This window comes from Tigriopus californicus, chromosome 7 (genome assembly GCF_007210705.1).
Source record: "Tigriopus californicus strain San Diego chromosome 7, Tcal_SD_v2.1, whole genome shotgun sequence".
Lineage (NCBI taxonomy): Eukaryota > Metazoa > Arthropoda > Copepoda > Harpacticoida > Harpacticidae > Tigriopus > Tigriopus californicus.
Window position 1 is genome coordinate 2,190,910 of NC_081446.1, and position 23,784 is coordinate 2,214,693.

Below are 23,784 nucleotides of genomic sequence, written 5' to 3' on the forward strand. Positions count from 1 at the left end.
CAAGGCATTACACCCAGGGAGGAGGAGGAAGGAGGAGGAGGAGAAGGAGGAGGAGGAGGGGGAGCATCACGCTTCAAGTTAAAATGTATGTACATGATTGAGACCTCTCCCGTCTCCGACAAGTAAAATCCCAGTGGAAAGTCGTGAAGTTGACTGGGCCCTGCCGCATGAGAGTGACTGACATTCAGGAGGGGCTGCGGCTCCATCGACGGGAGCTGGAAACAACAGCAATCATGTCCTCGGCAACCTTGTTGAAAATGGATCGGCGGCAGTAGCTCTGTCAGCGACCGACCTCTCTGAGGCCAGCTAGGCCTTCTTTTATCCATTGGATGGCCTAAGATCGCGGCGCTTCCCCCATGTTTGGGCGCTTCCCTTCTTGTGGCCGTTCTCCTCGTCCTGCTCCTCCTCCCTCCCTCCCCCCTATCCTCTTGCTTCCCTGGCCAGAGGCAGATAGAGGCTGCGAATGCATTGCTCCCTTAACTAGCCAGGCCATGCCTTGCCCATCCAAGAACGAAATGCTCAGTACCCTACGAGGAAACATGAGGCACGGAAGGAGGCAAAGTACGGCCTGAGCACAGTTCTAGGCCACGTCTGGTGGCATATGTGTGCATGCGTGTGTGTGCGCGAGCCTCTTTACGCTCTTTGGATGGACTGAACGAGTGGTGCGGGCCTTCAGTGGTAGGTAGGGAGCAAGTTGATTTCGACGTGGTCCTCCTCGTCCTCCTCCTCCTCGTCCTCCTCGAAGCAGTCGAGACCCTCGACTCCCCCACCGTCAAGGATGGCCAAGTGAAGTCAACTCCATCCAGCTGTATGTAGGAGTAGTTGTGGTAAAGGGAGGAACAAACGAGGGAAGAAGAAGAAGAGGAAAAGAAGAACGAAGAAGAAATAGTGTACTTACTGCCAGTATTACTGCATACATACTCTCTTAGTCCTGGGCTTGAGAAGAGGAAAAAGAGAGAGAGAGAGAGAGAGAGAAAGAGAGAGAGAGAAAGAGAGAGAGAGAGAGAGATTTACACACTCGTACACATTCAAGTAGTTGTGCTGGAGCAGACAAGTGAGGGAAGGCCACTTCCACAGCACCTTCTCAGTGAAGTCTGAAGGTCTTTGAGAAAGGCTGTGAAGGCTGAAAGAGGGGCTGACGAGAGGAAAGAGGGCGACACCATAGTGAGAGCAGTGTCATTTCGGCCTTTGCTCCAAACTAGCAGTACCACCACCATCACCACCACCACTATTGTGGCCAGCACCACGAAGACGGTGACGACGGCCACTACTCGTTCTACTACTACTACCACTACTACTTCTACAACAACTACTTCTACTACTGCAACAACTACTACTACCACCACTACTACCACCACCAGTCCTACTACTACTACTACTACTACTACAACTACAACTACTACCACTACTACTACTACTACTTGAATTAGGACCACCACCAACACAACCATCATCATCTCCACCTCCACCACCATCATCATCACCACCACCACCACAAACTAGTGCTACAATTCAGAGACGTCCCTCCAGTCTCCTTAATCTAGTGAATGCAACAGAGAGATTTTGAGTGAAGATCAGTGGCATCTCGGATCATTGCATTTTGGCTGGAGGCCGTTGCCATTTCCTGGTGGCCTTGTCAGTGATTTCCAAGTAAGCTGCCATGTCTCTCTAGCCTCTGAAGTGAATGTGACAACCCGAGTCCAAGGCGTTGGAAGTCCTCATCTCCAACGAGATGTTGAGGTGAATTGGCAGTGAAGTGAACTGATCCAGCGCTCAAAATACAGCAAGTGATCCGACGAGACCAAGCCCATGTGAGAGGCCGCCGTCCCTGGTCCAACAACGCGTACACACTCAAGAGTACTGTCGCCCCCGCCATTGGAAATCCACCATGTTCAACGGGAGACTCAAAATCACGGTCTGCGGGGCCAAAGAGCTCCAGCATACCAATTTCATGACAAGACTGAACATCAGCTCCGAGCTTGGCCGCAAAGAGCCAGCCGTGATGAACCTCGACCCGTACGTGGCCATCGATGTCGACGAGGTGGCCATCGAACGCACCTCAACCAAGACCAAGACCCGTGAACCCACTTGGAATGAGACATTCACCACAGATTTGGTCCGCAACTCCGAACAGGTGGGCTTCACCATGTGGCACGATGCCACCATGCCTCCGGATGATTTCATCGCCAATTGCAAGGTCAGCTTGTCAGACCTCATCGAGAAAGAGGATCAACCACTACATGATCTCTGGGTAAGAAAATCAAGGCCAAAGTCATTCCGTATTACCATACCCAATCCCATTCTGGTGATTAGACCACGAGAGACCTATCCGGAGCGTACGTTTTTCTTCCCATTCATACGTTTGGGTTTGTTTAGGGGTGTGCCCAACACCTCGCAATAAGACGATTTTTTTTTGGTTTTTATTAACTTCAGTTTTTAAACAACAACTATTCAATGTTAGTACCAAAGTAGGCCATTTTAAAGAGCTACATCATGGGTCCGGAACCATCGAAGAAGCTCTTGAAAAGGCTCAAGTGAGTCATGCAAAGCCACCAGTCAGTTCCAACTCTGCAATCCACTTTTTGAGAAGTCACCACTCAAAATTTATGACTGAGCGAGAGAGTGCATATCAAAACTAGTATTTTTGAGATGCCCAATAAGTACCCGCTCGTATTTTAGCGAGGGTAATAAAATGCACACCTTTCCCAAGTCTCGAATGCCCCTTGCTTGCTTGCAATTACGAATGTAAGACGCAGCCAAAGATGGACGGAGGCAAGAGCATTTGTCAATTACTTCTACTGGGCAATACTAGATTTCGAACATATTCTTGACTAAATGCGTCAAAAACATGGGTTTTCATTAGACGTGGCCAACTGACTTGGCATGATAACGAGGGATTCAAATGGGCCCTTAGAGGAAGAGTGATGTTTTAGGAAAGTAGAGCGTTCTTGCTTTCAAGGCGGGTGACCTCTCCCGAAGAAATAATAATTTCTGAACGGATTGGTCAATTTAGTTGAAACTTTGTGAGGATATTTCTAGAGCACTTAATTTTAATTGAACGATATTTGCAGCAAAAATACTGATTTGCTGATTGAGTTGAGAGCATTTTGTGGTGAGCATTGGGGAACTGAATTCAATACGCAAGAAGTGTGAGTCGATCATGACGCACACAGTGTCTCTATAGATTCCTCTGCCAATTCTCAATTTTCAATCAAACGCACCTCGACTCTATGCAACCATTCATTGGTCTCTTACAAAATATGTCATAATGGTTTTGCAGCATGTTTGAAATAAATGAGAGAACGACCAATTGCTGCACGGAGAATAATTCTGGCAACCTCAGGATCGACGAGTTTTTTAAACTAAACCGTTTGTCTGCGGTTTGATGCCGAGTGTTTTAACTCTGTGGTCCCAAAAAATGATGGCGAAGCTCCAAATAATCATCTGGATGGACATGTTCATTGACAGGTTTTGGAATTAGGATAGTGAAAAACCACTAAGGGAAACCTGAGCCAACGTCGTCGTCGTCATATCGCATTCCTAGATGACTTGTTACTTACTTTACCATGAATAGTCGACGACATTTAAATTGACTTTTGATTTTTCCAATCGGTCCGTATCCTTTTTACTTTAGGGAACAATCAGTTCCTTCAACGCTCACAGGGTGACCACTATTGTGTTTTAGGAGTGTTTTTGTTTGAAACAAAGTGGGTTTTTCGCTCATAAAGAATTGTCTCATAATCGGGATGGATCGAACGTGATTTCAGCAAACTTATGGCTTTTCAGAAAAGTTATTGCCAAAGATGTCATGTCCGGCTAGATTAGTACCAAGTCAAATACTAAAACCGGCGGCACACCAATGATTTGAGAATGACATTTGTTTCTTGTCTCGATATTGATTGGATCATATTTCTAACAATTAGCGGCCAACGTTTGGTGGACTTGTGCACAAACCAGATTTGTGCATATTTGACACTTTTTTGGCCAGATTTAGTCCATTTGACTTCAAAAATGTTTCGTCCAAATATCATGAGTCAAGTGTGGAAAGCCCGATTTGAAGGCAACATTCCAGGATTTGCCATGTCTCTCCTACAACGTGTTTTAATGTGCGAGGCGATGTATTGAGTCGATTGATTAGTGACTAACTATGGGACTCGTTGAAGGTTCTTGGTATTTTTCAGTTACTCATCGGATTTGGGGGATTAAGACAAAGGTATTTGTTTGAACTTGAAACAAACTGGTTTGATATTTTGCCCGGCCATACCATCAACCCAAATAATAATGATTTGGCAACTTTTGGCAACATTTCCTTCTAAGGGAGGTTGCGCCGTAGCCATGTATGCACTACAGAGCAAGTAAACCATCGGTAATGGCAATAAAACAACCGCTTTTCGCCATCATTACCAAATGTGTAAATCTCGTTTCAATAACGAGCATATTGTACCTTATGTATCGATGACCCTTCTGCATTGGACACAGGTCATTTTTTATCCTGGCTAGTAACGAGCTCAGTGGAAGCGAAGTGAGTTTGTACTCAATTTTCAACCCAAGCCAACTGATTTATTCTTGTTTTCAAATTGTGCTCACTTTTGGTCCAAGTGCATTGTTCGTAATGAACTGTCCGAGGAAGAAACAGGAGTCGACGACGACGACATAGTTCAAGAGACAGACTTCAAATGCATGTTCGGGAGCTGGGTAATGATGACCTTGGATGCTCATCGTCCTATTGTAATGGGTTTCAATCAACCCGCTCGACTCTCTCGTTTCGAGCTTTGAGCCTCCCTCCTGGGTAAAAAGAGGCCAGCAAAGAAATCGAAGAAAGCGAGTATTTTTTTTTAAAGATTGGCCTACTCAAAACCTCCTCCGTGTTCCGCACTACAAAAACGTGCTCGAATTTCTGGGCCGGCAATGAGAGAAGTTATTCAGCATAAAATTCTTGCGTCCCCGTCCTCAGGAATTTGTGTGTGTACGAGTATAGGTGGTGTATATGAGGGGGAAGAAGTCTTGTCGAACACCTTTGGGTATCATAACGCCAGGATCGAAACTCGAATTTCCAAATATCCCAATTACGGATTCTGAGAGGTGGGCTTAAAATTCCGGCCAAGCTTGAGGGGCGCGGAATCTAAAACAACTTGGAAGGCTGGGATTTTTTTCTTCTCATTTTTGCCTCGACCTTCCTATGCTTGTTCTTCCGTTTCTCCGCTCAAACAGCTCATTACGGACTTGATCCAAGGACATTTGTATATTCGACTGTATGATTCTAAAGGGGTTTCATTTCCTGACCTTCAAGTCTGTTACCAAGTGGAACTGGAGGACGAGGAGGACGAGGAGGAGGACGAGGAGAAGTATATGGAAATGACACTTGCTTTAAGTTAACCACTAGCTTTGGGGAGAGCTGCATATAAAATGTACTTGTCATTGCCCACAAATTCTACAACGGAGACTTTTATTGCGTTATTAGGCTCCTAATCCGGCCTTACTAGGCCACGACGACAATCATTTCTCCACCCAAGCATTCCATATACTACATATATATTTGCGCTTGGAACGATCTTTTCTGAGCTGGACTTGATAACATAAAAGGTTACAAAATTCGAAGACAAAAACGCCCAAATACGTACAAACAATGAGAGGTGTTCTTCCCATTATCAATGATGGGCTCCTTTCTCGCGCTCTTCGCCATACGTATTTTAGGATCGAGTAGGACTCTTATTTTCTTCCCAACGTCGAGTGTCAATGTGGTCAGACGGAGAGATGCGAGGCGAGAGGGCTAAATATAGGACCTTGAGTCGACTTTACGGGGGATTTTGGGCAACTTTTTCCGGAAAGTGTTCTCCAAACAACTAATGTGCCTCTTTCTCTCTTTCTCTTTCTTTCCATGTTCCCTGTTCCCTGTTCGTGGTTCCTGGTTCCAGGTGGATCTCGAGCCCCAAGGCAAGCTTCATTGCAAAATCGAGCTCCAATGGGCTTCTCAAGAGGAACAAAGCCAGCCCATGCGACAGTTCAAGGAACAAGATGGCGGGTTTGCCGGGAAACAACGCCGGGGCGCCATGAAACGTCGGGTCCACCAAGTCAACTCACACAAATTCATGGCCACTTTCCTCAGGCAGCCCACTTTCTGCTCTCACTGCGGCGATTTTATTTGGTAAGGAACTACTGCCACTCTGGACTACAGTGCGAGTATTTGAATGAATATCTTCACATTTAGCTACTTTTGGGGGGGATTTATGATTTCCCTCAAAATATGAATTTGCATTCTCATTCCCACTCTATAATATATATTGACATTCTGTGCGTTGATAAGTCATGGAAGAACTTAAAAAACTTGAAAAACTTGACCAAAGACTGCTATCTCTCTGTAACACGTTGTTAAGGAACTCGAATGTACGTAAAAGATGAATCTGTTTTGTTCTCTATGGTTAGTGGTCCAAAAAGTAAATCAGAGGAGGAGGTGTAGTTTAATTAAGAAAAATTAAAAGACACATTCAAGACCAGATTGTTGCTGAGCAGGGCCGATCTGTCCACGAATAACAGAATGCTCAAGAAAAGATCTATGATCATGGGAATCGAAAAAAAGCGGCAAAGGTTGCCTCGAAATGCACCAGAGGCATCCCTCAAATTTGTGATGCATTCAAGTATTTTTTTGTTACTTTTCCCAATTTGGATTATGAGCCAAAGTCTCTATCGGCCAAAATTTCCTGTTCATGTATCCCAACGTAAAGCATTTCAGTGCTGCAGAGTTTTTCCTTAGAAGCATTGTTACAAGTGTATTCTGGTAGGTCGATTTTTGGTCCAATGGCTTTTCGGATTTGCATTAGGTCGCGTCAAACGCTTTGTTTCAGTTTTAAGCGATTCTTTTGAACAAAAGCCACCTTCATATGTATTATGTCTATTATATATCGCTGCATCCTGCTTAAAGATAAATTTACCTGGCGGTAAGGTAGTCCCCCCCCCTCCCCGGGCAGTCTCAACAAATAGAGAGGGTGTACAGCTTGTGCGAGAATGAATAAAATATATGAAATATATGAATATAAATAGAATTATTAAACCCATTGAAGATATTATGTAACGCGTTCAAGGATTTGCCTATCGAGACTGTATAAGTTCTATGAGCTTTGGACAGCCCAAAATAATACTTGTTTTCTGCCATAATGTTTGGTTTATAAAAGGCTAATGTAGTTGCATGGGCTGTGCCGAACTGAATGCACTTTTCCTCTTTGTCATCAGGTCTGATTCTACTGTAATCGCCTCATTGAGGCTCACGCACAAACACATAAAGATATATAGAGGTGCCAGAGACAAGTTCTTTTTAAAGCCTAACTTGATCACCAGAACTGGTTCTACTCTTGCATGGAAACACTGCGGGGCATTGGGAGTTCCCCACTTCTAGTCCATTGGGCTTGATGTCCTTTCGCTTCAACCTATCGCTATGGTGGAGCTGATATTGGCAAGGTTGCGGGGTTGATAAGGAAAATAGGCAATTCTATGGAATCTAGCTTTTGAGTAATTCATCGGAAATACTCGAACGTTGTATGTAGTAAATCTAATTACAAGCACTACTATCTTCAATCTTACGATCCTCATTGGAGAGAAAGTGAGTGGTTAAGGTCAATAATTGAGTTGAATCACTGAGGTTGTTGGAACTTCCTTATTGTCGATCCGTTCGGAGATAACCGCTAGATTGATCCTATTGGTAGGACAGTTTATCTATTATAGTTGTTGCCATGTGGATCTACATGAAACAATAACACTGGGATCAAAATGCTGCATGAAGCCAATAATCAGTTCACGATTTGTTTCTGTAGCATTAAGCAAAAAGTGTGAGGTGTACAATTTTATTGTTATGGTTTTTATTTGTAGGAACAAGTCAATTGAGAGAACATTGTTTCAGACATACCTTAATCCATTGAAGTGGTGTGACTCGTTTTTCTCTGTCTAAAAATGCTCGAAAAAAAAATGTTTCTATGTCGAACAATTTATTGCTCTGATACGTTCGGTTTATATTGTGGCAATAAATCGCCTGAAGTGTCGCCACCCCTCTAAGCATTTAACCCAATTTTGAGGTTTTCAACTTGATGTTAGTGTTTTTAGCCAGAGCATCCATACCCATATCAAATTAATGAAAAATAACGTTAAAGCAGGATCCTTAAAATCAATGAGCCTTTCCAACTTTGAGAGATGGAGCTGGCCAACTACTAAAATGGCCATCAATTTAATCAAGCAATGCGATCTTCAAGGCTTAGTTACAACAACACACAACTGACTTTCCATTACTTAGCATTCACTTCTGTAGGGACTTTTGTACTTTGAATTCCAAGCACTGATGTAGATTATCCCAATGTTTCGCCAGGCGTTTGAAAGGAAGTAACTGTAAGTCATGTTGCTTGATTGTGCATGTGATTGCCATTCGGGCCAATTTTAGTACTTGGAAACTCTTTGCAGTGTCCAATGACTTGCATTTACCTGAAAATTAGCATCGCTGGACACGGCTTTGACGATTCAAAACCCCCGAGAACGCTTTGACATTTAAATCATACGGGGAGGAAATCTTTTTACAAGCGCCACATTATCTTCGTCACCAGTCTGAGGCCTGATGCCAGTGCGGCTTAATGAATTAAGCCGGTCTTACCTCATGATAGCTGCAGTTGTTCTACATGAGACTCTTGGCTCTCAGAATCTGAAGCTTGTTTCTTTCAAGAAGCCTTGAGAAAAACTCTTTTCTCCATGGTCTTCAAAATCCGCTCTTTCCAATCATTAGGATGCATTACATATACGCGGTCCCCGCCCAAATAATGCAGATCAGGATTGACGACAGAAATGGACTAGGACATTGTTCAAATGATTTATCAGTGATTGGAGAACGGGTATGAGGAAATCAACCATCCACCTTGGAACCAAAAAAAATCAGTATTCGAGAGCTGGAGCAATAATGCTCTTGCCATCACAGCGAACGGATGATGGTGATAATGATGAAGGTGCCCTTGGCAATCCTGCTCGAGATTGGGGTTTCACGACCACTTAGCCTCGGTATTTTTATTATGCCAATGTTCATGTCCTTAGAGCCATTGGTGGTGGATTTTAATGGCCCATGTGATGCCCCTCCATTCGAATTAAAATTGCTTGGGTGTAAGAAGACGTCAATTTGTCGCTGTCGTTCTTGGGACGCTTTTCGGCCGAAGATGATTCTTTCGTCAACGTGTTCAAGGTTTCTCAATCCAGCCTTGTCCAGATTGAAATGAACAAAAAACAATCAAGAAGCCGTTTCTCCTTTTAGTGGTGGTGTGCATATATACGATATATACGTACTACACGGACCCAAAAATCTGGCGTCGAAGAGGAACGCGAGTACGTTGCGAAAGCCTCCCATGTGTTTGCATGAATATTTGGGAAGACTATTATATGGTAAAATTGGGTAAAGCCCCGTGAACTGGTTAACATGTTTGAAATTTGAAATGGTCCCAGTCTACTACCAAAATCTACGTAAAGAATCTTTACCAAAGATCCAGTACACATATGTTAGATATGTGTTAGAAATAACGATAGCATCATCTGCCTATTTGACTCGATATTAGAAGGAAAGATTAGGTTACTACATAATCTATTGTTTTACATGACCTAATCCCAGTGTTAATATGATAAGTGCATTGGGGTAGTTTGATAAAATGCCGTTCAATTCAGACTTGAAACAATGCATACACGATGTAACGATGTCTTTGATATTTTCTTGGAATTCTTGTTGATTGCCCTTGATTATTATTGTTTCGGTTCTTTCCAGGGGTCTGGGCAAACAAGGATATCAATGCCAAGTGTGTGTTTGTGTGGTTCACAAGAGGTGCCACGAATTTATCACCACCAAGTGTTCAGGCGTCAAGGATGCCGAGACGAACGACGATGTGAGTATATTTTGTATACTGTAGAGTACTGTCACACACACACACACAATGTATATTGGTAGTACTGCATTGCTAAACTATCATTTGGGATCTGTTCTAATGGCCCAGATTTCGGCTTGCTCTTTGAATGTGTATGTACGCAAGAATGATTGGCTCGTTGTCACCTCGACGAGGTCTCGAATATCAAACTTGTAGATGATCAACATGGACAACACTTGAGAGACTTGGCCAAGGACTTCTCGAGATATGGACTTACCACGGGAGAGAAAATTTCTTATCGGCCGAATCATTGATCTTGTCCAAAATTAGCATTTATCAAGATCAAAAGGTCTGGTCAAATTTAGGCCCAAAATCTGCCTTTGGTAATTTATTGCTTTAGGTAAGTTATGTAGCAATGATTACATGAAATTTCGATATTGGGCCTCCTCTTGGTCAGCTACTTAAGCTAAGCTTTTAACGAAATAACTTTGAAAGGAACCACTTTGCTAGTAAATGTTACGAAGATGACTTGCCTTTCATTGCAATCATCCATGATTTTTACTCTATGAATTCATCATAAAAAAGACTCAGAGCTGCTGTGTCCTTAAGCATATATATATTGGCGGCCAAGCCGTTTCCAGTCCATATTTCTAGACGTCTGTAGCTTGGCTACTCACGCACTTATGAACAACGGTCCTTTCCTACGTTCATCTTCCTGATGATCAAAGTGATGATTGCCGGACTACGTATTGAATCATGAACCACTGGAACATGGACTAGGGTCTCGAATCAACATTTTGGAAACGAGCGACCGGATTGCGTTCTCCTTCAAATGAGACGGACCCAAAGGTCGCTACGATTACGCATTTCGATTTTCAGCTTGATCAAACAACTGGATCAAAAGTTATGCCCTCTCAAAGCGCTGCAGAAAACTCGGTACAGAATGAATGAACTAGTCCTTGTGAGATTTGAGGGAGGAGAATCTTTCACTCAACCTTTCGATTGAGTTGAAAATTAAACGACGAAATTGAAACGCTTCCGAAACGTCAATTCCCGTCACTAACATCCCGGTCCAAATTTCACTGGTTCATGATTAGATGTGTAAAAGAACTTTCAAAGGCAATATCTGGCCACTGCCCTCCTACACATTTATTGATGTGCGACCACTCCAGGTGGAATATTAGCCCAGATGGCCGATTAAAAATCGGTCCAAATGACTTTTTTGGTCTTCCTCATTACTGGACTGGCTAGCCAACTCCCTTCCTTCATTTGAACACAAACTCCCATTTTTGTGGCCAAGAGTCATGCTTGGAATGGAATGCCTGCTTTGCTGACTTACTATGTTTCAATTCATTCCTCTCTTGCAGAACCAAAGTGCTCGCTTTAACATCAATGTGCCGCATCGCTTTGTGGTTCACACCTATCGTCGCTTCACCTGGTGCGACCATTGTGGTTCTCTCCTCTATGGCCTCTACAGACAAGGACTTCAGTGCGAAGGTGATTGGAGCATGCATGTCTACATGTGGCTGATATGGGTCACTAGAAAGCCGTGTGTCTTGAAGATTTTGATTGGAATGAGTATATTTTTACTTGAAAAAAAGAATCCCTCTTTTAGATGTTGCCCTAATAACTTTTTGCGGGGAAAGTTGATAGAAATTACTAGGGTGTTACACGAAAATTAGTAACTTGGAAGTAAGGTGGGAGAAGCTTGTCGGGTGACCTGGAAATAAGGAACATAGCTTTTAGTTTTCATAATGCACGGACAGCTAGAGATATGGACATCAGATGGAAACGAAAATTTCGTATCTCTCGGCTCTCATCTGACTGAGGGGAGGTGGTCAAAGTTAAATTGTAATGACTGGATATCTCACATCTTTGGCTTTTCACAAAACCTTTACGCAACACCACTTTGAAACAAACGTCTTCACAGGTAATTGTTTCGAATTGGACTGGGGCTTAATTGGAACGGTCTAAGTTTATCATTTTATTAGCATTTGACTTTTTCCCATTTGAATGGAGACCCAGTGCAATCCGATCAAGAGTTGGCCTATTTTGGCGAGAAACAAGTTTGCTCTCCATGTTTCTAGATATTAAGGAATGATGCCTGGCAAATCGAGACAGTTTAACAAGAACGAATGCATCGGATTGATTCATATTCGAGACAACGCAACCGTTCACGAAGCCTGCAAAAATATGATTTACATTCAGGAAAATTGTTATTTTTTTTAAATTTTAGTTTGTAAGACCAATGCGCACAAAAGGTGTCAGAAGAATGTAGCTAACAATTGTGGGATCAACGCACGGCAGTTGGCGGACATACTCAACGATATGGGCATGACCCCACACAAACTCACAGAATCCTCCAAACCCAGGAAAAAGGTAATCTAAAATTAGCTTGCCTTTAACCCGTACTAACTAACTCCAAAACCGTATTCGATTCCAGCCCTTGGGTGAAGGTCAATCGCGTTCAAATACTAGTCAAGTTTCTTCCTCAAGTGCAACAGTCTCCACGGCCAATCTCGGAGCCGTTGATGGAGGCGAAGATGCTGAAGAACAGGTCAGAGAGTTTGAGTCCGCCTCCGAAAGGTACATCGTAGCACGTTATAACCCGTGGATTGGATTTCTTTTCCAGGCCAAGCTTCGTTTGCAAATTCAAGCCCAGCGTGAAATGGAGGAACGTCTCCAAAAGAAGGGCATCCTTCAAGGCAAGAAAGAATGCGGTGAAGGCGATGGCAAGGAACCCGGCGCGGTAGCTGGAGGAGGTGAGTTTCAGCCTCCCTAGTTGTCGTCAACAGTCGACTCGGGCAGGGGGTTGGAGGAAACCTCATTGTGCTTTAAATGTGGTGGAGGACTTTCTCGGTCTCTCTGTCTCTCTCAGTATGACTGGCATTAAGCTGATCATCATTATCCAATGAAGCCCGGAAGTGTATGTTAAAAGACAAAGAGAGAGAAAGAGAGAGAGAGACGGTTGCCAATATTGCTGAAACGCAACGACAGGAATGGCACGACAGAAATGTCATTGTCATTCCAGCACTAAGAAATGCGAAAAAGGTCGTTTGTGGGGGCGGATAGGAGGATAATAAGGCAAACTGCACCTCTGTGCCATACAGTACACACAATCTTGTTGTTGGCTTGAGAGAGACCGACTTTTGGTTGTTGATCAAATTGTGGTCGTTATGTTGTATGTTGTGACCTTGTCTCATTTCCTCGGATGTTTTTGTTCCCTTTGCAGCCAAGCCCTCCCTTCAAGATTTGGTGGATCGGCAGTCGGGAACAAAGAAAGTTTGTTTAGAGGACTTCCGCTTCCTCAAGGTTCTGGGCAAAGGTTCCTTCGGGAAGGTGATGTTGGCCGAAAAGAAGGACTCGGAGGAGGTGTTCGCTGTCAAGGTCCTTAAGAAGGACGTGATTGTCCAGGACGATGACGTGGAATGTACCATGACAGAGAAGCGCATCCTTGCCTTGGCCGCTAATCACCCCTTCTTGACCTCCCTGCATTCCTGCTTCCAAACAAAGGTATTCAATTTGAATCACCCATGCATTTTAAATGAGAGAGAGCGAGAGAGACAGGGGTGTTACTAAGAGAAAATTTGCCATGTGTGTTCCAGGAACGATTATTCTTTGTCATGGAGTACGTGAATGGAGGTGACCTCATGTTTCAAATCCAGCGTGCCCGCAAATTCGATGAGCCAAGAGCACGGTTTTACTCGGCCGAAGTCATGTTAGCCTTGCAATACCTCCACAAGCACGGAGTTATTTATCGGTAGGTTGTACCCATTTAGATAGAGCCCCTTGCACGATTGCCATGTTTTCCATGGATATAATCAACATGTGACTACCATTTTCAGTGATCTAAAACTTGACAACATTCTATTGGACTCGGAGGGTCATTGCAAGATCGCTGATTTTGGGATGTGCAAAGAGGGTATCAAGAATGGTGTGACCACCACCACTTTCTGCGGAACTCCGGATTACATCGCACCAGAGGTAAAAAGATCCGCTTTGTAGTTTAAAGAGCGTGTGGCTCTTTGACTTCCACCGACGACTTTTCCCCAAAACTCTCAACCCCGTTCTCGTTTCTCGTTAGATCCTCCAAGAATTAGACTACGGAGCAAGTGTAGATTGGTGGGCCCTGGGCGTCCTCATGTACGAAATGATGGCCGGTCAGCCTCCCTTTGAGGCCGATAATGAAGATGACCTCTTTGAAAGCATCCTTCACGATGATGTCCTCTATCCAGTTTGGTTATCAAAGGAAGCTGTTTCAGTGCTGAAAGGGGTAAGAAGTGCTTTCTTGTGTTCGAACATGATTGGAAGTGAGTTGTTCACGGTCCTTGACTCAACCCCTGTTTCTTTCCTCTTTGCAGTTCATGCAGAAAAATGTTGCCAAACGGTTGGGCTGTGTGGCTGCTCATGGTGGCGAAGAGGCCATTAAGCACCACTCTTTCTTCAGATCGATTAATTGGGAGGACATGGAAAATCGGAGGATTAAACCGCCTTTTAAGCCGAAGATTGTAAGTGGTTTCATGTTTCTTTTGGTCTTTGATGTTAAATGAGAATGCTAGCTAGCGTGACCCAAGAGACCAGTTGGTAGAGGAGGAATCAACTAATTGGGGTTTCCTTTCTCATTCAAATTTGCAGAAGAACAAGAAGGATGTTTTGAATTTCGATACCGAGTTTACCAAGGAAGATCCCGTTCTGACTCCGGTGAATCCTGAGCTAATCCGCACAATCAACCAGGATGAATTCACCGGTTTCAGCTTTTACAACACGGAATTCGGTCGACTCCAGATGACGGCTAACACCGGTCACCCTGGCAAGAAGCACTAAAAGCAATGGCCCGAACACAAAAAGAAACTATATCCGCATAAGAAGTAAACCTTACACACTCACACAAGCAAACGAAACAAAGAGAAGATTTTGGACCTCCGACCTCCAAATCAGACCGACATCTGCAACTATTAATTAGTACCATGCGAGCATCAACAATTCTTCAAATCTTCTCCTGTCACTCTTAAATAGCTACCAATGTTATCATCATTATCATTATTATTATCATTATTATCATTACTATAATTATTATTATTATCATTATTATTATCATTATTATTATTATTATTATTACTAATATCATCATTATCATCACTGCTATTGCCATTCTTTTCTCCCTTCTAAAACATCATCATTATCATTTCAAGTTTAACCACATCATCTTCATCGTTATCATTGCCATCATCGTCATCAATTACAAGAACTTCCACATCATCCTCGCCTCCGCCATCAATGTGGTCAATGTTGCGGCCATCACCTCTGATGGAAGGCTATTGATTGCATCAAGTATTTCAAGTCAACAGAGTGTGAACATGCCGGTTGTGAAGCAGGCCATTGGCACCAGACACAGAACATTCAGCCTCCAGCGGTCAGCAGAGTCTCGCCAGTTCAAAGGCCTAAAACTTGTTCCACGAAAAAAAGACACTCCTAGCACCCGGGACTCTGTCGCTGAAAGAGAAAAGAAAATATCGAGACAAAAACACAAGTGCTGCTCCATTATCAAGATCATTCTGTTTATCATTATTGCTATTATTATCATTATTATTGTTAATATTTTCATTTTTTATCACTTATTAGTTATTGAGCGATATTGTTCTCCTACTTCTTCTTGTCCCTCGCCCGAATTTTCCGCTTCTCTCTCTCTATTTTCCGCTCTTCCCATGGGAGTTTTGTTGAGCCTGGCTCCGAGCTCTTCCCGCGATTCCGATGTTGGCTGCCGCTCTGTCGATCGTTCTCTCTCTCCCTCTCTCTTTCTTTCTCTGCAGGATATCCTATCCTGCAGTTTAGGTTCTTCACCGCCCCGACCTTCCACCCCTTTCGACCCCCCATGTGTACATACGATGCCAGTGCAAAACGATAATGATATTCGTTGACATCTTTTCACCCAACTCGCCGAAAAGTAGAGCCACTCCGCCGAAACAGGCTCACTTTTGTACATTCCCCTCCAATTCTCCAACCACCCTCGCCCCTCGCCCCGGATTTGGAAGCCCACATAACCAAAGTTGGCTTCTCGAACGGGAGAGGTGAGATGTTGGCCCTTGGCTCTGATCGGACGTCTTGCACAGCATTGACTGGTTTCTTCTGGAACACGTGCCAAAAACTGCATTTAGATTGACGATGATGATGACCTACCAACTCTGATGTGCCCCACCCGCCATCTTCGCTTCCTTCTTTACTTCCTTCCTTCCCTCCTTCCTTCCTTCTTTCTTTCCATACTTGAACGACTTGAAAGTGACAAGAGCAAAGAGCACGCATTCCCTATGACATCAACCTAACGAACGCACTCATTTTCCAAACATCGGCCTAATTTGAACCCACCAAACCACCCTCCGTCGTTCAATCCACATATAACCAGCCCAACCACCCACAAGCCCGCCCGCCCTCTTTTCGCTTAATATTGTCGAACATGATACAACCACACTACATGATTATCATTATCATCCTTTATCATTTATATTGTCATAATAGGTGAATGTCATCCCTTCACTCTTGTCTGGTCCCACCTACCCAAAATAACTTCTCCTGTATTACAAGCACTCTTCAAGAGTCAGGAGGGGCACACGTTTACAAACAAAACAAAAATATGAGAACGGACCCACATCTGCTCCCAAGGCCGCTTCGAAAGCCTTTAGAAAGAGCGTCAAATGCTCGTTGTAGCCGTTCCTTCGCCCCAAGTTTAGGTCATTCAAAGGCAAAACCAGCCCACCTAACAAAACTAAATGAACAAATCGCAAAAATACTAATTCTATAGACTGGAGCACACCCACCCCAACCTTGTATGAGGTCCCACCCAACCCTCCCGAACCATGAACTCAGCTTGGACTACTTCAATATCTCATGAACTTCGAGTTTATTACCTTCTTTGTACTGGTGCTGAGGTATGACTCGCCATAAATTCTAGTCCTTGTGGGAGAGACTAGGACGACAGACTTCTACTATTACTTCTACAACTACTACTTAAACTTAAAGCAAGTAACATCACCGACCCCCTACCCCCAGCGACAAATGACCTCCTTCAGTGATTGATGGATTAATTCATCAATAGCAGCACCTTCTGTTCCAGACTCAGACCCGCCTTCATCCATCTTCAAGTCCAGAGAGAACGATTGGCATCGCTTTTTTTGCCATCAATATTGAACATCTTTCTAAGCAGCAAACAACATCAGTTTAATTTTCCTATGATTATTGCTACCATCCTTACTATCATCAGAATCATGGTCATTGTCATTCATTACAACTCGAACATTCGCAGTCATCACAACCTACAACGTCATTAACTACTGCAACTACTACTATTCCTACAACATTTACAACTGCTTTGACTACCCGGACGATTCCTATTGTAACCACAACTTGAGTTGATCCAACTAATTGGAAACAAACCCTACCATATTGCTACTCTTACTATTATTCCTGCTCCTCTTTCTACTCCTATGACGACTTTGACTCTGACTAGTACTACAAGGACGAGAACCACAACTGAAACTACTACAACAATTATAAGAACAGCCACTCCTTTATGACTATTTTTCTCCTTCAATGTTTGCCATCACCATGCATCATAAAATGCTGAATGTTCAATTGAGAAAGAAAGTTGAAACCGAGAAAATACGATGATTAGTCATTTTATTATAAATGCGCTTGGTGTTACATACTACAGAATGGAATAAATGTTTACCAAATTAAACTTACATCCAGCGTCATTTGTGGTTCACAGTTTCAAAATAACTTGATGCAGTTTTTTCAGAGGTAGCATGTCCTCTTTAGGAAAAGTAAAAAATGATCATCTGAAATAATCACTTGATAAAGTCTGAAGTGTAACCATTGATACGAGAAAACATTTATTTCCTTGCTTTCTTTCATCTTGGACACCTTCCAACACAAATTTTCAATGCTATTCGGACATTTAGGCAAGCACTGGTACCAGCAAAGAAACTTGTCTGCCAGTTAGGTACAGTAATGCAAAATTGGCGTTTCAAACTGGTTTTTATCGAAGCTGACCTTTCCTCATAAAGCAACGTGAAAGAAAGGTCAGCTGGATCAGCTTCTCAAAAACGTGTTTGAAGCCCCAAACTTGCATGACTGACTCTAGTACCACACGTTGGTTATATTTTCTGGTTAAGTGTTTGCTCAAATGCCAAGACATCAACATATGTTTTTCTTTGTCAAAGAGACAAAAGGAACAACTTTAATGAAATACACATGTTTAAAAGAAGCTCAGATAAGTGTGTTAAATCACTTAAAAGATATTAAAATGAATCATTGTAACATGAAGTCAACCAGTATTAACTACACTCTTGGTTATGTATGACGTAAAATTTTATAAACTTCTATTTAGCAAATGCTTAGTTATAACAAGTTAAAAGATGCGTTTTGCACCTTAAAAGATCCAAAAATGCCCTAATTATGCTTCCAGTTATTCCCAAGGCATACTATTGTCCTTTTCAATGACACAAGAAGTAGTATTTTTCCATTTTCTTGAAGATTTCTTTAAAAGCTAAAAGTAGCAAAAAATGTCACTAAAAACTTACAAAAGTGGCAAAAAAGTCACATAAAACTTACAAAAGATGTAAAATTGCCTTTCATTTTACTTCTAAACTTTACTGCTAAAGTTTTCTCTAAACACAATCAGTCAATATGTTTTTGCCAATAATATTGTTTAAAGAAAATTGTTTCAGGAACATCTTGACCAACTTTCAAGTAATTTGGTGCACTTGATATGAATCCACGGTTCTCCATTTGGGAATGGTCCCCAAATCAAAAGCAGGCATATTTTAGCTCTGAGCTGCATATTGCTCATTAAACTCATTTGAATGTTTTAAAATTGGGGAAGGATGCATCTCAACAAATATGATACCTTTTTAATTGACTATTTTGGATCCTCTTGCTAAAACCCTTTTTAGAGTTTAAAACTTAAATCTAGTCAACTGGACTTTGGTCTTACTCTGTGTGCCTTAAAAAAGCCAGCCTTTTATGTAAAATTCCTAATAAGTAGAAATTTTAAACTCTACTCAAAGGCAACTCATCTATTTTTCACCAATACCTGATGTTTCTTTTGTTAAATGTGTGGATTAAAATACAATTATCAATTGTCCATTTTAGATATACTGATATGTCAATTTTTATGTGCATGTACTTTTTTGCCTATTTCATACATTTCTTTTCCTAATTGTCAGTGTGAGTTCCTCATGAATTGATTCTTGTTCATTTTCTTTCTATCAATGTTTTTGAGTAAATTTTGTCCAATATTTTACTGATTTTAAAGACAATTTGCTTGTTTTTATTTACTTGATGGTCATGGTTATTTCATTTATTCTTTTGACTTTTAAAGTTAATTCAGAAATATTTGGTATTTGAACAGAGTTGTATATCAAAGAGATCATTATTTACTAAAAAATACACTGAAATGTACTATGTAGAATGGGAAATCTTGTTTTATTTATACTAAAGTTACTGTCTTAATTCATCGCAATGGCCTAAATTGGCGGACAAATGAAAGCCGTGACGTTTCCTCTCTTTAGAGTCTTTGAAAAAGCATATTATATGTTTTAGCAATTGTTGTAAGATATAACCGGAGCAATTTATAGTACAATTTGATACAAATGCAATCTTTGAAAACGAGATATCTTATCGTTTACTCGATGGATTTGATAAAATTTTTGTTGGAAACACAACTAAGGTTACTCCCAACATCTATTGATTACTTTTTTCAAAATATTATCTCTTTGTAGGTTTAAAGTGGATTAATATTCAAATCTGAGTTAAAATTCAAGAATATTTTTTTTTATTTACCAAAGTCGTTCCTTTTGTTTCAATAGCAAAGAAAATCGTTATCAGAATTCTTGGCATTTGCACAAAAACTTTATCGGTATTGTGGGTACCACCGTGACCAACAAACAAACGAACCAGCCAGGGCTTGTCTAAACGTCCCCATTGCTACGTTTTAAAAATTTAATCATGACTTCATTTGCAGAAGGGGAGCAGCTTTTTACTTGCTATAATTGCTCAAGCAATGATTAAGGTAAAAGACAAGCAAGACCCAAAGTATGGCGACAACGGAGCAACGGATGTGACACTAAACCTTTAATTGAGGCATCACTCTCTTCTTGAAGGTTTTTATTCCATTAATTTTTTTCCGCCAGTAGTAAAATGCGTGTCTTTGGCCGGTTGGGCTGTCTTGGCTGGCTGGGGCTAGTTTGGCTCAATCCTTGTTTTTTTGCTTTTTAGCACTACCAAGACCTGAAACAGGAAGATTATTGTTTTGAATCAGAGCATAGGCACCTAGGCACACTTTTTTCCCAAAAATATCAATTGCTTGCCCGCCAGCCAAATCCCTTAACTCTAAGTTTAAAGTTGCAAAATCAGCTGACCTGATCGTCGCTGGCTCGTATAATCTCGAGCGGGAAAACTCAACTCATTTCGGTCACCAGTTCCGTCGACTACACAAGTTTGAAGTATTGGAATCTCAGAAATTTTCTGCATATGTAGTGATATTTTTGAATGAAATCTGCACCTAGACGTCTGTTCAGATTAAAACTATAAAATTCATGATCTAGGTCACAGCAGTGCTAGAAAAAGCAAAAAAGGAAAAAAAATGTGGCCGAACGGCCCATGACCATGACACGTTTTTCCTGGGATTCCCCTAAACTTTCAAAATCATCCCTTATTGCTGAAAGGGCAAACGAAGCGCATGTTTCGAAATTGACGACTAGGCTTTGATAGAGTGCAAAGACAATTGAAGTAAAAGTACCCTAGTGGTCTAAGAGCTAACGGGTGCAAGGCAAATTTATTCTCATCATTTGGCGTGGGTTCAATCCTCGATGACGGAAGTAAGCCTCTATCAGGGATGATACGTGGCACAGGGGTTAGCACAGTTTCTGTGAGAGAGGTCTCTGGCTCGAATTTCCTAACCGACCCCTTCCTCCAATAATTGTTTTGGACGCTAACCACACCCGCAGATAGAGAACAAATCTAAGACCAGACGTGACACTGCCTAACGAAATTTGAAATTGGACGATGTGATGGCTAGTATCCCTGGCCAGGTGAGTCAATCCCTTGATTTTGCGTAGGTTTTATATCTGACCAATCTCATTCATCTATCTTACCTCTATCCCATACTCTATACACACCCTAATGGGTGTTCTGAGTGAAATTGAAAAAGATAAGAAACCTCTCCGACCTTAGCATCTCTAACCAGACCAAAAAAGGTCGTCCACAAACGTTAGTTAACTTTTTGCCCACTTAAACCACCAACGGAGCGGCGACAATTGCAATGAAGAGACTATACAAAGGTTGACGCTCATTCCATGCACTTTGACAATACCCATGAAAATGAAAGATGGAGTCTACTTTGGTACCACAATGATAAAACCAAGAAAAAGACACATTTTTTACAAAATTATCTCTCTAACAAATACCACTTGATATAATACTTAGTGGTTCGGATATCTTCATGCAATGCTCTACCCAATCCACAGACCCAAAATGCTATAAATTTACTTGCTGAATATATCAGGCAGCTTTTGCTCCCAACTTATCGTATAATGCTGCCAAGCAGTCTCAGAGGCAGCGCGAACAAGGCAAATAAATTCCTCTGAGATGTCGTAAATTCAATCCCTGGTGCCGACAATCAACATGTTAGGGAAGGGACGTGAGGTTGAAAAAACCTGAGTGGGAGGAAACTACTTATTAGCGGAATATCCTATAGTGAGAGAGGTCTATGGTTCGATTCTTCTCTCCAACCTTTCCTCAAAGAAAACCTTTGCCCCCGTTGGTGCTCCACCTCAAACAGTCAGAAGCCCCGAAAACTGTTTGGAAACGAATGTTCATCACTTCTGGAGGAAACAGGTGTGGCCCGAATTAAGGTCAGGTGGCCTTAATTCCATCGAGAACTTGGGAAACTAAGATTAAGCTAATTGTCTTTCATGCCTTAGTTGCGTCTATACCAGAGAAAAATGAATAAGGTTATTGAATTGACAGGTGATTCGACTGGATGTTAATTGAAATAAGCTACTCAGTTTGTTCATCAGTTTTACTAGTTTTATCAAGGGGCAAGAACTTTACGGTCACAGTGTAATAAATAAAAAAAAGACTTAAAGATCATAGATATGGATAGGGAATAGAAGAATTGAAGCCATCATGTCATAAGAAAAACATACCATTTTTCTAAGTCGACAGAGACTCTTATTTTATATAAATATGTTTCAGATATATATTTCAATGGCCTGTATGTACATTTCATACCGTTTATCAACTTTTAGCTTCAAGGACCCTCAACCATCTGAGCTTCTATGTAAAGATTGGTATATTTTCAATAAACCACACCAGGGTTGCCCGCCTTTTTTGACCCACTGTCATTTATCGTCTTCTTTGGGTACTAGCCCTCATAATTGAACAATAAGTGATAAGCGTTCAAAGGAATCAAAAGATTGAATCACGACATTGTCGATGTATCCAGATTATATATATCACCGACACTCTGACGCCACAAATCCAAATTTCTGAGCAATGCATTATTTACAATGAATAGTCAAAAGAAAAGAATCAATAGTCATGGGGGATTGGAGACCAGGTTACTCGACCTTTGTGCCAAGCAACAATGCATTTGGGACAGGGCTGTTGTCTCCTTGACACTCTATTGGTTGCTTAGGAAACAAACGAAACTTGCTATCTGCACTTTTTAGGGCAAAGAAAGATATTGATCCTGAGAGCTTTTTTGGAACAGACTTGAATGGACCTTTGAACAAGGTTCAAGGCTTCTATTATGTCCCGAAAAGGATTCTACTACATAGTTGGAATATGTCTGTTTATGTGCTATAGTTATATTCCTCTTGTTCACAGTGAGGCAGAATCTACGACTTTGGAACCAATCACATCAAGAGCCACATCGGTAAGTTCCAACACAACGGAAGAGCCCATGCAAACCAGTTCGAACGTTGGTCAAATCACGTCGAATGGATCAAATGCAAACACCACGGATCCTGGAACTGATCCAAAAAACCAGGTGGAGAGCTCAACTGCAAACAATGACTCCTCAACGGAGATGGAAAAGGAAGGAACGACGGGTTCTTCAACCGGTCCAAGCTTAACCACACTCGGTGCTGAAACCTCAACGACCTTGGGGGTACCAGAATCGTCAGAAGCACCAATAACAAGTATGACAGGGTCGGTCGTGAACCAAAGCACAAACTCGCTTGAGGAACAAACAGAGGGAACAACTAATACTTCCTCATCTTTGGAACCGAGCCAAACCACCCAAAGGGTTGAAAATTCAGTTACAACAATAGAAGCCTTCGAAAGCTCAAATTCAACCTCAATGATAAGTGGATCATCAACCACAGAAATGGCCCAACAATCGCCTGTAGACACCACAGCCGAGGAATCAAACAATTCCATCCCTCAAAGTACGACCTCATCAAACATGGATCCAAACGATGATGTGGTGACCGGTTCCTCATCAACAGTTGAAAGTGTTCAAAACTCAACGATCCAGAGCACAGACGCTTCAGCAATAACTTTAACGGATCAAAGGCCACGAGCCAATGAAACGCCCAAAAATTCCTCAGTACTTGAATCAGTCACGGAAACTAATCCAGAACCTGGTCCCACGGGACAGAATGAGAGCGTTGATGAGGCGGTGCCTCCTGATTATTCTGAGGCAATTCAAGCACTGCGAGATCAACTTGGAGTCTCTTGTCCGTTGGGGTTTTATCGCATCGGGTAATTATTGCTGAATTGATAACTCTGTTTCTTCCCATCGAGACAATAAGTTTTTTTTTATTATTATCAATTCGAACATCCGTCAACCTTGAACCAATCTTGACTCTGGCTTGAAATGTTTTTGTGCGATCCTCTTGAATTGATTACT

The 23,784-nt window shown here is 42.0% G+C and overlaps 2 protein-coding genes across 2 annotated transcripts in view; both read left to right on the plus strand.

Moving 5' to 3' along the window:
- The first annotated feature begins 514 nt into the window (after positions 1 to 514).
- Positions 515 to 17,608, plus strand: LOC131883998 (calcium-independent protein kinase C-like). Its single transcript, XM_059231616.1, has 13 exons — positions 515 to 2,251; positions 5,916 to 6,145; positions 9,776 to 9,893; positions 11,240 to 11,369; positions 12,109 to 12,251; positions 12,316 to 12,429; positions 12,505 to 12,634; positions 13,105 to 13,385; positions 13,478 to 13,632; positions 13,718 to 13,856; positions 13,957 to 14,145; positions 14,234 to 14,380; positions 14,508 to 17,608. Exons 1-13 carry the CDS (start codon positions 1,889 to 1,891, stop codon positions 14,694 to 14,696), a joined length of 2,328 nt encoding a protein of 775 aa, XP_059087599.1. The 5' UTR covers positions 515 to 1,888; the 3' UTR covers positions 14,697 to 17,608.
- A 4,799-nt stretch (positions 17,609 to 22,407) lies between these two features.
- LOC131883880 (uncharacterized) overlaps positions 22,408 to 23,784 on the plus strand; it is a 20,729-nt gene continuing 19,352 nt past the window's right edge. Inside the window, exon 1 of the mRNA XM_059231481.1 lies at positions 22,408 to 23,636. Within this exon, the coding sequence (XP_059087464.1) occupies positions 22,681 to 23,636 (956 nt within the window). The 5' untranslated portion in view covers positions 22,408 to 22,680. The remainder of the gene's footprint in view (positions 23,637 to 23,784) is intronic.

Coding starts and splice junctions, on each gene's coding strand:
- LOC131883998 (XM_059231616.1), top strand. CDS start 1,889: ATGTTCAACGGGAGACTCAAAATCACGGTCTGCGGGGCCAAAGAGCTC. Junction 12,252..12,315: donor CCTCCAAACCCAGGAAAAAG/GTAATCTAAAAT, acceptor ATTCGATTCCAG/CCCTTGGGTGAAGGTCAATC. Junction 13,386..13,477: donor ATTCCTGCTTCCAAACAAAG/GTATTCAATTTG, acceptor TGTGTGTTCCAG/GAACGATTATTCTTTGTCAT.